The 13,095-nt window shown below is 45.3% G+C and overlaps 2 protein-coding genes across 2 annotated transcripts in view; one reads left to right on the top strand and one right to left on the bottom strand.

Annotated features, from left to right (window-relative positions):
* Nucleotides 1-13,095, bottom strand: part of LOC310676834 (tigger transposable element-derived protein 1-like) — a gene marked incomplete at its 3' end in the record, with an annotated part of 1,439,559 nt that overhangs the window by 493,925 nt on the left and 932,539 nt on the right. The window lies entirely within an intron of this gene.
* LOC310675494 (uncharacterized protein) overlaps nt 1-13,095 on the top strand; it is a 30,670-nt gene that overhangs the window by 292 nt on the left and 17,283 nt on the right. Inside the window, exons 2-5 of the mRNA XM_083436169.1 lie at nt 1,148-1,655; nt 1,852-1,933; nt 2,218-2,300; nt 3,245-3,371. Of these exons, the coding sequence (XP_083292295.1) occupies nt 1,239-1,655; nt 1,852-1,933; nt 2,218-2,300; nt 3,245-3,371 (709 nt within the window). The 5' untranslated portion in view covers nt 1,148-1,238. The remainder of the gene's footprint in view (nt 1-1,147; nt 1,656-1,851; nt 1,934-2,217; nt 2,301-3,244; nt 3,372-13,095) is intronic.

Raw genomic sequence — 13,095 nt, 5'->3', positions numbered from 1 at the left:
AGGATGCGGGGGGGGGGGTTGATCAGGGAGGGGCCAGGTCTGCCACGCAATCCCTTCCTGAAGATCAGAGGATCCCAAACTCATTTAGCCCTCCGCCCCCTTTCAGAAAAGATCTCCCTTCTTTAAACAAAGGAGTCCCTGGGACTTTAACTCTGTGTGACATTGCTCAGCCTCATTGCACCTCAGAGGAAACATGTGCAAATGGTTTTCCAAAGCTGGACGAGGAGGTAGACTAGCCCCCCCCCCCAAGAAAACCGCACGTGGAGGGAGGAAGGAAAGGTGGGAGAGAAAGGCCAGGAATAAAGAGAGGGATCCCAGCCCATGGCATGGCATCCCAGGACCACATCCTCTCTGTCCCAAAGGGATTGTTGCTGGCAAAGCAGCCAGAAATGGGCGCTGCTACTCACTGAGCCTCTAGAGACCTTGGCATCAATGGCTGTGTGTGTGTGAAGCTATCTAACAAAATAATAATAATAATAATAGTGATAATAATATTAAAATAAAAAATTACCCACCTAAATTTCAATGGAGATGTCTTTGGCCCTGCCCACTTGGCCCTCAGGGGGTTGATCAGATACATACCTGGCCCTCAGAGCAAATAAAAAGGGACCCCACCCCAGGAGTCTGTCTGGAGAGCGGCAGAGAGTCCAAGTGCAAGAAAAGGAGACAGAAGCAGGGGGGTGGGGGTGGGGGGTGAACTCCTGAGGACCCCCGGGTGAGGACCCCCACTAGACCCACAAATCACTCCCTTGTCAGTCGGTTCTGATTTCATGCATTGACTGGAAGGGCAGCAGAAACCAGGTTGATTAATCTCCCAGAAATCCCTTCTGTTGCCTCCACATTTTGCATCGCTAGAAGGCTAGAGACTTATTTCTTCTCTTCCTCCTCTTTCTTTTCAAAAAGATAGCTCATGGTCTGGGATGTGGTGCAGTCCAGCCCTGGTTCCCAGCAAGACTCATCCATGCTTGCTCAGGGAACCATTCCCCACCTTCAGTTGCCTCCATATTTTGCATTGCAATCTTCTTTCTAGGAGAGCTGCTTCTTCTTCTTCTTCTTCAGAAAATAGCTTATGATTTGCATGCTAAGGGAAGCTTTTTCTTCCTCTGACCTACAAATTCTGTAACAAAAGAATGTATTTGTTTTGTAGGATTTCCTTGAGCTTTTCATTACGACAGACAGAACTTGTCAGAAGACCAAAGGATTTCTTCTGATCTCTCAGAGGCTTCCTGAGAGCACAGATGGATGAGCGAGACTCAGCTGGCCCTGAGGCAGGAAGAGGCCATGGCAGCCAAACTGGGAGCAGTGGGGGATTCTGGGAAAACCCAGTGCAGAAGATCCTGGGTGAGGAGGACCCCCTCCGCTCAGAGGTGCAGAGCCAGCAGTTGAGGCAGTTCTGCTGCCAGGAGGCCAAAGGACCCCGAGAGGTTGGCAGCCGACTCTACCACTTTTGCCACCAGTGGCTGAAGCCAGAAAGGCACACGAAAGCTGAGATGCTGGACCTGGTGATCTTGGAGCAGTTCCTGGCTGTCCTTCCCCCGGAGATGGAGAGCTGGGTGAGGGAATGCGGAGCGGAGACCAGTTCCCAGGCGGTGGCCCTGGCCGAAGGTTTCCTCCTGAGTCAGGCAGAGGAGAGAAAGCAGGAACAGAGAAAGCAGGTGAGAGAGACTTCCCTCTGGATATTCCCAAGGGGCTCCAAACAGGACAGAGAACATCCCATAATGGTCTGCTGATGGCACATCCATTTTATGGGAAAGCATCCATGGAATGAGATCTCACACCCTTCAAGTCTTTGCCATTCTCTTTCTAATATTTCTCACCATTCTGTGTTTTTAATCCGTGTTTCTTTTTCAGGGAAAGGATCTCTTTGCAGAAATGGACCTGGATTCCTGTGAGGCAGAGAGGCCTCCGTTGGACACCAGAGAGAGGCCACTGGGTAAGGAGGAAGGTGGTCTTCTCCTTTTGGTCTCATTCTGTTGGTTTTCCAACTCATCTGAGGGTTCTTTTCATCTTGCTTTGGGGGGAGACAGTTGGGAAGAAGGGTCCAGAGGAGGGGAGATGTATTTTTGCACAAACAAACATATGAAATGGGCACAAACGTCCAAATGCTCTCAACAGGAAAGGCTTTCTCAAAGGCCCATCTGTAGTTAGAGATGCCCTGTTTCACCTGTGAGTGAAGCAGGCACTCCTGGTATCCTGTTTACCTTTTATCTTTTGCAGGTGACAGAAGGATGCCAGCAAGACCTCCTGATCCGTCTTTTCATGGGGACAGAAGGGAAGCAGCGGCTCTGGAACCAGATCAGGTCAGGGGAAGCTGCCTTGTGGGGACAGAGGCCGAGGGATGGAGCAATGTCATGGACTGGTTGGGCACAGAGGAATGGTGGGAGGCAGCAGCCGGGGAACCAGGAAGGGGAGACGGCTCAGAGCCCAAGAAGTGGAGGTGGAGGAAGGATGGGTGGTCAGAGGGGCAAGACGGAGAAACCTGGGAAGAGGAGGTGTCAGAAGCTGAAGGGCTTACAGGGCTTAGTGAGCTGGGAGACTCTGTGGCAGAATGCAGTGCAGAATCAGAGGCAGAAGAGGAAGGAGGCGAGTGGGAGAGGAAAGTCGAGAGGCAGAGGTGAGTCAGGATAAGGAAGAGCCACAGGTGGCTCCCTCTCCTTTTGCCAGAAGCCACCCTCCCTGCTTGTCTCTCAGAGCCAGGAGACCCGTGCATTGCAGAAATCTCTGCTAGATCATCCAAGACAGATGGCCATTCAAAATAGGCTTATTTTATGTCTAGATTGATCACTGAATGCTCAGATTGGTTTCTAAGCAGTGGACAAATCAGAACAAATAGTGGCCTGGATTCACCTAACCAGCCCCATCTACTGCAAAATGGGGCTTGCTCCACATTCCTCCCCCTCTCCATGCCCCCATGACCCGCTTGGATTTGGCTCTAGGGCATTGGGAGGGAACTCCCCAGAACAGCTCACGAGGAGAGGAGAAAGTGGATCCTTCCATCAGGCAAACTGGAATGCCTGTGTAGGCAGAATGACTTGAAAAACACAAGGTGGAGTACCACCTATTTGCACAAAGACGAATACCCATTATTAGAACGCAGAATAAAATAAGCATCCATATTTAAAATGTGCAGCAAAGCAATCCTATTGAAACAACATCGCAATGTACAGGAAGGAAACAACGGAGCATTGTGTAGCAGATCATATTTCTGCTGTCTCAAAGGAGGACATTTCCCTTTTTCTTTTAGGGTCCAGTGTGCTTTCAAGATGTTGCTGTTCGTTTCACGGACGAGGAGTGGGCGTTGCTGGATCCTGACCAGAGAGCTCTGCATAAGGACGTCATGGAGGAAAATTGTGGGATCGTGACCTCTCTTGGTAAGGCTCCCTGTGGGATCGTCATATCTGCCTGGAAATTCAAAAAATACCTCTATGGGACCAATCTCTCATATTTTTACAGAGCTCAACAGCACCCCCTATAACACCTAGGAAATTAACACCCCCACAATAAAGAGTAAATTACAGTTTTTTCTTTGAACAATCTTCCTCAAATTATTCCTTTTTCTACCACAATTGGGCTGGTCTGAACTTCTTATTAGTTAGGGTTATTAGTTAATCACATAGAGCAAAAAAAATAAAAAGTCATTCCCCCCCCTTTCAGTTCCGTTGCATTCCATTCCACATACCATGTCTGTAGTACTTTGATGTAATCTTCTGTCTCAGTCTTCTTCATTTCAGTGGTAAAATTGTTAGCAGATAAAAATATGCTGCCTCTCTTGAAGCATGTGCGTTATCTTTCACCATTTTTTTCCCTTTTAAGTAACGCAACTAATTTCGCACCTGGAAGTAGCTTTGGAGGAGTTCCGAGGCCCGCCGAGGGTTGTGCACCCAGTGCCTCACCCCCTCCTTCTTCTGAACTCGGGGGTGATTTATGGCAACAGCGGGTGAAAACTGCATCTCTCCCCCCTGGAGAGATGAGGTAGACTGATTTACTCCCCATAATCAGCCTCTAATTACCTCGTGTGAGCTGGATAGATGTTAATATCCACCATCTTCCAAGGCGCCCCTAGCGGCCCCTGGGCTGGTCTGAACTTCTGAGGCCATCTTAAATGTCAGCTTCAGAATTGTTAGGAAAGCTAAGTAGCTTCAGGTTTTTGTTTTTGCTCCTATCAGTCTTGGGTTGACCAAAGAGGCGACTGGCAGCGAAGCTCAGGTGCTGCCAGCAAGAGAAGAAGCAGGCCTAGGGAGAGGAGAGTTAGCAGCGGAAGGCAGAGAGGAGGGGGAGAGCAACTGTAATCTGAGCTCTGAACAAAGGGGAGAAGAAAAAGAGAGACAGAGTTGCAGACAGCTGTGTGAGAGCTACAGCAGTGAGTCAGACGCTGGAATGCAGGAAGCATTCTCTGCCAAATCTCGTAGGATCTGAAAACTGGTTGAGACAGGCGAAAGATACTGGAAGAGAAGGTGGGGGCTTCCGTGCTGGGGAAGGGGGAGGAGCTCAGTCCGGGCAACTCCATCTTGTGGGGAGGACGATGAGTAGAGGAGCTCCGTCCAAGTTTCTTGTTTTAGCAATAAATCTGAAATTATTAACAGCCAGAGTCGTCTCACGTTTGTGGGAGAGACCAAGCCATAACAAGGACTGACATTGGAGATGGAGGGGATGCCATGACTGGGCCAAACAAAATCCATCCCAGAGAAGAGCTAGGCTTATGGAATCTCAGGTAGTAGTATCAGTGATGAGGATGATGATGATAAAGTGGTACTTCGGTTTACAAACATAAGCTTTTCCAGAACAGGTACCACTGTAGTAATAATATTTTTTAAAAAATAATATTTATTAGATTTTCCACAAATACAAAACCAAATTTGCAAAAACAAAAAGATCAAATACAGCAAAGTAGAAAGAGGAAAAAAGGGGGGGGGGACAAAAACCCAAAAATACATGAAAAACACCCTCCTTCCACCCCACCAACACAAAAAGAGCACAAAAAACAAACACATTCAAAAAGAAAAAAGAATTTCTATTTTTCAAATTCCATCTTTCAATAACTTATTTCCTCGGCCTCCTCCCACCTCCCTTTTTGTATTCCAGTTATTAATCAGATCAGCAAATTCTTTCCATCTTTCACTGCTTACTCACTTATTTACCTTATTCCATTTAAACCTTATTCTCTCATCAGTGTCACCAAGTAAGTAAGCATCTAAATTTTTTTTTTCCAAACTCCAATTCACTAAATAAAAAAAAAGAAAAGAAAAAACCTTAGATCTTATACTCTTGAATCCTAATATCATATACCCTTATATCCTAATATCTTAAATCTTTATCTTATTTCCACTAAAACCAGATAGAGTCATTCCACCATCTCCCAAAAATTATTAATCATACAATATTATGCTAAATACTATTTTTAAAAGTTCCCAATTTTTCCCACCATCTCTTCCCCCTGGTTTCGGATTCTGCCAGTCCTTTTTACAAATTTTATCAGTCTTTCCTGTCAGCAAATTAATTCCCTGAACCCGGTTCCCTTATGTCCGAGGCTCTTAAATCATCTCCCTGGACTGCCTGCAAGTTTCTTTTCCAGCCTGAAATTGAGTTCCAAAGAACTTCTTTCCCGACGTCTCCTTTAATCCTTGCAAAGTTGGTTCCACTTCCCGAACCGCACCTGTTGAATTGCTCACTTTCTGTACCAAGCTAGATACATTTTGTTTCAACTCAGAGATGCCCAGTTCAAGAATGCCCACTTTGTTTATAACTTGTTCCAGCAGAGCTGTTATTCTATCAGCCATGTTCCCAGGCTTTCCTTGTTTTTCCAGTGTTATCTGCTGCTCTTCAAGGCCATTTGTCTGTAACCTCCACAAAATTTTCCATCCAAAGATGTAACAGTCACAGTTACGCCCTCTATCTGCAACAGTTTCCTTTAGTTATTTTTCATTCGAGTTTCAGTTACAAAGTTACAGATCAGCTCCTTTCCTTCCAAATACCACAAAGTCAGTACCTAAAAATATCTATCCCTGATCATCCTTCCATAAAGATATACTCCATTCCTCCGTTATTATTTTTAAGTTATAAAACTTTGACACCCCGATCCTAGGCTTGAGACGGTAGTAAATTAGGTCGTTTTTTTTTCATGCCTTCAGGTCTCAATCTTCCACCAAAAGAAGTCTCCCCCCCTTCCCACTGTAGTAATAATAATAATTTTTTGTAATGGCTTGGCTCTCCCACAGAAGCGAGACACTGGCAGTAATTATCTCGGGTTTATTGCTCAAACACATAAATCACTCCGGAGCTCTTTCACTCCGTGTCTGACTTCAAGTTTGCAGTTGCCAAGTCTAAACTCCGCCCCTTCTGCTTCTTCCAAGAGGGGAAAAAACCCTTTTGCTTCCGCTCTTTCCCCCTCCTCTCACTGACCTTTTCGCGCCTTCGAGTTTTTGGGCTAGCTATTCCTGGCCTCTCCCCTTCTGTCTCTGAGCTAAGATTGTATTTTGTGGATCTTTGCTATCTGCTGCCTGCTCTCTGTTCTCTGAAGCTCTGCCACTCGGCTGCCCCTCCTCCCTCTCACATTCCAGCTCACATTCCAGTTTCCTTATCTCTCTTTGCCTGCTTTCATACATTCCAGCCTCTGCCAGCTCCGGAACAAAGCTGACATTTTTATTTCTACCCTGCCCGTCTGGCTGGGTTGCCCCAGCCACTCTGGGCGGCTTCATACACATATATGAACATGAAACATGAATAATAATATTCTGATCCCATATAAAAAGAACATTAACTTAAAATGAACAACTTATACTGGTGGCCAAAATTGTGGAAACCTTTTACGTAAAAACGTGAAACCTTTGGTAACCATTGGTAACCTTTAGCTTTCATTACAGCCTTACAACGCCTTCCCATGAAGTTTTTAGTTCTGCAGCTGTGAGAATGTGAAACCCAGACTGAATTATTGCCTCTTTTAATTGGGCTTTATTGCTGGGTTGCCTTTGATTAACAAGTTTCTTTAGTCGGCCCCATAGAATTCCGATTGGGTTAAAGTCTGAGCTATTCCCAGGACATTCTGGCAGTGGAATAGGATTATCTTGAAAGCACCGTTTGCACACAGCAGCAACATGACATGGAGCTGAATCTTGTTGAAATAGAAAAATAAATAGATAGAAAGATAGATAGATAGATAGATAATTAATGTATGCAGGTTTTGGTGTCCTCGGGTGTCTTCCCGTGTAAAAGTTGGGGTGTCTAGGCGACGTTTCGACGAGGTCTCACTCGTCATCTTCAGGCTGGTGCTTTCGGCTTCTTGTTACTGGAACAGAGCAGGATCTCAGTGTTTGAGTTCCTATAAATACTGTTGAGGAGGTGTGGTGTATAGCCTCCAATGTTCTGGGCAGAGAGGAGGTTCCCAGGCTAGTGTGCCTTTTCTTCTTTTGTTCCTTAATTACTTGAGGGATATCTTGAGTGATTTCTTGAGTGATTTCCTGAATCCCACTTAGGTGGGTCATTAGGTGTGGATTAGTTGCTAAAGCCTTCGTGTCTTGAACTCTTGAACTTTGTGAAGAGTTTTTCTGAGAAGATGGCTGTACTGTACTTGGTTGTGCTCTGGCTTGGCTTCGTGTATAGGGGCGAGCTGTGGTTTTGTGGCCTGTGCCAGCCAGATCTGTGTAGGGATTGCAGGGGGGTGCAGCATCCGGAGGTGCCACCCTGGTTTGGCTACTGGATGGTGTCTGTAATTTATCTGTGGAGAGGGTCTGGGTTTGGGTCTGGTGTGGTTGATTGGTGATGGCGTTCTGTGTGCCTCTGGATCTGGTGTCAGATTTTGTGGGGAGGGCTAATTTCCAGATGTCTGGCAAGCGGGATGTGTTTTCCAACACATGAAAGAAACAGGACACGAAATTAATTTTGCAGATTCCAAATTGCTCTTTAACATGGAACATCACCACAAGAGAATAATCATGGAAGCCATCGAGATAGAGAAACACCCTCACAACATGAACAAGCGTGACGACACATCCCGCTTGCCAGACATCTGGAAATTAGCCCTCCCCACAAAATCTGACACCAGATCCAGAGGCACACAGAACGCCATCACCAATCAACCACACCAGACCCAAACCCAGACCCTCTCCACAGATAAATTACAGACACCATCCAGTAGCCAAACCAGGGTGGCACCTCCGGATGCTGCACCCCCCTGCAATCCCTACACAGATCTGGCTGGCACAGGCCACAAAACCACAGCTCGCCCCTATACACGAAGCCAAGCCAGAGCACAACCAAGTGCAGTACAGCCATCTTCTCAGAAAAACTCTTCACAAAGTTCAAGAGTTCAAGACACGAAGGCTTTAGCAACTAATCCACACCTAATGACCCACCTAAGTGGGATTCAGGAAATCACTCAAGAAATCACTCAAGATATCCCTCAAGTAATTAAGGAACAAAAGAAGAAAAGGCACACTAGCCTGGGAACCTCCTCTCTGCCCAGAACATTGGAGGCTATACACCACACCTCCTCAACAGTATTTATAGGAACTCAAACACTGAGATCCTGCTCTGTTCCAGTAACAAGAAGCCGAAAGCACCAGCCTGAAGATGACGAGTGAGACCTCGTCGAAACGTCGCCTAGACACCCCAACTTTTACACGGGAAGACACCCGAGGACACCAAAACCTGCATTCCTGTACCCGTGAAAATCTACGAAAGCAAATAATTAATGTATATCTATATATGCTTCAGTATCAGGGAAAAGATCACCTGCGGAAGGCTTCAGTTTGGGCTAAAGTATTTCATTTATGTGTTTTGGGGCATTTACATTCCCATTAATGACGAAAATTCTGCCCACACCTTTTGCTGCCATACAACCCCAGATCATCACACTATCTGGGTGTTTCACGGTTGGTGTAATGCAAGTAGGATGTAAATCTTCTCTGATTCTTCTCCTCACGTATTTCATGCCATCACTACCAAGCAAGGAGATTTGGGTCTCATCCCTCCAAATAACACTGTCCCATTGTTCCACTGTCCACTTAACAAGGGTTTAGTCATGGCGTGGTGTAGTGGTTAAGAGCGGTAGACTCGTAATCTGGTGAACCGGGTTCGCGTCTCCACTCCTCCACATGCAGCTGCTGGGTGACCTTGGGCCAGTCACACTTCTTTGAAGTCTCTCAGCCCCACTCACCTCACAGAGTGTTTGTTGTGGGGGAGGAAGGGAAAGGAGAATGTTAGTTGCTTTGAGACTCCTGAAGGGGAGTGAAAGGTGGGATATCAAATCCAAGCTGCTGCTCTTCTTCTTCTTCTTCTTCTTCTTCTTCTTCTTTAATCTTTTCAAGCTTTGCTTGAGAGATAACAATGGCTTTTTCCTTAGAACTCTAACATTTTGACCAGTCCTTGCACTCAACTTCACATTGCAATGCGCCATGTAATCTTGTATACACCCAGATGATATTCTTCTGTCATGTAGGGACAGTCTCTCCATTCTTCGATCTTCACTTGCCTTTGTGCACCTTTTCCTCCCTTTAACGGTATGATTTTATGGTCACTGAGTCTCCTTATACCTCTACCAAAATATAGAAATGCCAGCTTTGGTTAAATCTTTCTACTAATTTCTTCATAACTGTAGCCCTGTTCACTTAATATTACAATTTTGCATCGCTTTCTGGGTGACCAGTCAACTATGTTTTTCAACCTCACTAAATGGAAGAAGACAGAAAACCAACCAACTTGTTAGCAATCACGTAACACACTGACAAAAGTAAACCTAAGCAAGTTGTGCTTCCTTTTTCTGGTTATTTGGCTATAATGTTTGATAGAATATGGATAATTAAACAAACTTTGTTGAATTGCATTCTTGATAAAATTATATTTCCATTGATATATAATTTTATGATAGTACTCCAAAAGAAGCAGAGTTTTGAGCTATCAAACCTCTGAAATGCACTTTTCTCCAAAAGGCTTCTGCAATTTTGACCACTACTGTATATCAAACAAAGCAACATTCAACAACACATCAGAATATCATAATAAATATGTTGGTTAATGACAAACAACACAGGTAATGAACATCTCCTACCCTGAGCTCCCTTCAGTTCTTCTCCATTTGTTCATGAGTGTCTAACCCCTTTTTGTCTCCATTCCAGATTACAATGAATCTGAAATCGAGAACAAAGGTGACCAAGATAAAATCCCCAAAGAGGAGAAGCCATGTAAAAATTTAGAGTGTGGAGAAAGCTGCAGTCAGGGCTCCCATTCCACTTCCCATCAACAAAATCTCATTGGAAAGAAACCATATCAGTGTGTGGAATGTGGAAAGAGCTTCAGGCAGAGCTCCTCTCTCACTTCCCATCAAAGAATTCATTCAGGGGAGAAACCCTATCAGTGTGTGGAATGTGGAAAGAGCTTCAGGAGGAAGGACATTCTCACATTTCATCAAAGAATTCATACAGGGGAGAAACCCTATCAGTGTGTAGAATGTGGAAAGAGCTTCACTCACAGCTTCAGTCTCACTTCCCATAAGCGAATTCATACAGGGGAGAAACCCTATCAGTGTGTAGAATGTGGAAAGACCTTCAGTCACAGCTCTGGTCTCATTTCCCATAAGCGAATTCATACAGGGGAGAAACCCTATCAGTGTGTTGAATGTGGAAAGAGCTTCAGGCACAGCTCCAGTCTCACCTCCCATAAGCGAATTCATACGGGGGAGAAACCCTATCAATGCATGGAATGTGGAAAGAGCTTTAGTCAGAGCTCCTCTCTCACTTCCCATCACATAATTCATACAGGGGAGAAACCCTATCAGTGTGTGGAATGTGGAAAGAGCTTCAGGAAGAGCTGCGATCTCACTTGCCATCAAATAATTCATACAGGGGAGAAACGCTATCAGTGCATGGAATGTGGAAAGAGCTTCAGGCATAGCCACAGTCTCACTTCCCATCACAGAATTCATACAGGGGAGAAACCCTATGAATGTGTGGAATGTGGAAAGTGCTTCAGGAAGAGCTCCCATCTCACTTCCCATCAAAGAATTCATACAAGGGAGAAACGCTATCAGTGCATGGAATGTGGAAAGAGCTTTAGTCACAGCCAGAGTCTCACTTTCCATCAAAGAATTCATACAGGGGAGAAACCCTATGAATGTGTGGAATGTGGAAAGAGCTTCAGGAAGAGCTCCCATCTCACTTCCCATCAAAGAATTCATACAGGGGAGAAACCCTATCAGTGTGTGGAATGTGGAAAGAGCTTCAGGAAGAGCTGCAGTCTCACTTCCCATCAAAGAGTTCATACAGGGGAGAAACCCTATCAGTGTGTGGAATGTGGAAAGAGCTTCAGGAAGAGGTGCAATCTCACTTCCCATCAAAGAGTTCATACAGGGGAGAAACCCTATCAGTGTGTGGAATGTGGAAAGAGCTTCAGTACGAGCTGCAATCTCACTTCCCATCAAAGAATTCATACAGGGGAGAAACCCTATCAGTGTGTGGAATGTGGAAAGAGCTTCAGTCAAAGCTCCAAACTCACTTCCCATAAAAGAATCCATACAAACGTCGGGAAAACCATTATACAGCTTTAGGAGCGAAGAAATCCACACCTTTATTACCTTGCATTTGGCTCATTGACATCTAATGCCTTTTTAACGTGGTGTTTTGTGTTTTTATGTTGTAAGCATCCTGAGACCTGTAGGTATAGGAATAGGCGCCAATGCTTAAAGACCTAGGCGTCTCCCCCCCCCTAAAATATTTAAGGAGGCCTGTGGGGTTTGCCCTCCTAGGCGTGTGACATCATACTGGGTAATAAGGAAAGGGTTAACTAAGTGTAAAATGATTAACCAATAGGAACCCAAGGGGAGGAGTTAGAGTTGTTAAGAAGTGAGTCTGGAGTTAGAGAAGGGAGAGGGAGGATAAGTCTGTGGGTTGGGCTAGTTTGATGCGAGAAAGTGAGAGAATCTGTTAAGAGGAGTCAGTTAAACAGCTGGGATAATCTGTTAGAAGGTATTAGGAAGGTATAGGCTGATAATGAAACTAAGAAACTGACAAGAAAAATGATCTGAAACCATAAACTTGTTAATGCTTATAAAATAAACTTGTTTATTTGGTTTAATGTTAACAACTGTCTGAACTCAGTGTGTACCCGAGAGAAATGGGTTAGTGGCAACGGCGAAGTGATCACAGTGGTGGCACAGGGATGAATAGACCGTCAAACGGGGACCCTGTGTGATCGCCACAAGGCTACCCCCCAGGGTTTTTTTCCAAACACAGCCTTTTATTCTTCCGCAACTTACCATACAATTTCTCTTTCAATTTGCCCTCTTAGAAAATAAAAAAAATAAATGCACAAAGGTCACAAAGAAAACAAAATACAAGAAAATACAAATGTGGACAGGTCCCATCTTTACGGGCCAAACTTGGGTCCCCAGTAGCTCCTGGACTACAGTTCCCATCATCACTCCCCATTGGTCCTGCTAGCTAGGGGTGATGGGAGTTGTAATCCAAAAACAGCTGGAGACCCAAGTTTGCTTTAAAGGGAAAGTAGGCTGGCCCTGTGACACCCTCTGCTGGACAAAAGCACTGCCCCAGAATCTGACCTCCCCCCCCCCCAGTACTGCTAATTGGAATTTATAGAGCGCAAAACTGAAGTTTGATCGGCACTTCAACCTCTAGGGAGCTTCTAGGTGCTTTATGTGCCACCTAGAGTACCCACAGAATTGTGGCTTCTACTGGCAACACACGTAGGAGAACAAATGAAAGACAAACACAAGGGGCAGGAAAAAACCTGGAAAGGGCCATACCAAATGGACATCCGGTGTGAAGAGGTCACTTTCCCCACTGCTGAACAATGCCACAGGTAGAGGATGTGAAATGCTGTAAGTGTTCTCCGGGGCAAGGGGAGCTGCTGGGAAATTGAAGTACGGGCTCAAAATATTACTTTTTAAAAAAGCTAATGCCATTATAGCCATTGCCATTCAAATGGTGTGCATACATCATGTGATTGATTGTGCAAGGCGGGCCTTACCTGGCCCCCCACCAATATTTTATTCAAGTCGGCACCACTGGGTTGGTTGGTTTACAAATTAAATAAATACAGTGGTGCCCCGCAAGACGAATGCCTCGCAAGACGGAAAACCCGCAAGAC

The sequence above is a fragment of the Podarcis tiliguerta genome, assembly GCF_965153285.1.
Source record: "Podarcis tiliguerta genome assembly, chromosome: 4".
Taxonomy (NCBI): Eukaryota; Metazoa; Chordata; class Lepidosauria; order Squamata; family Lacertidae; genus Podarcis; species Podarcis tiliguerta.
This window is presented reverse-complemented; position numbering and strand designations above follow the sequence as displayed.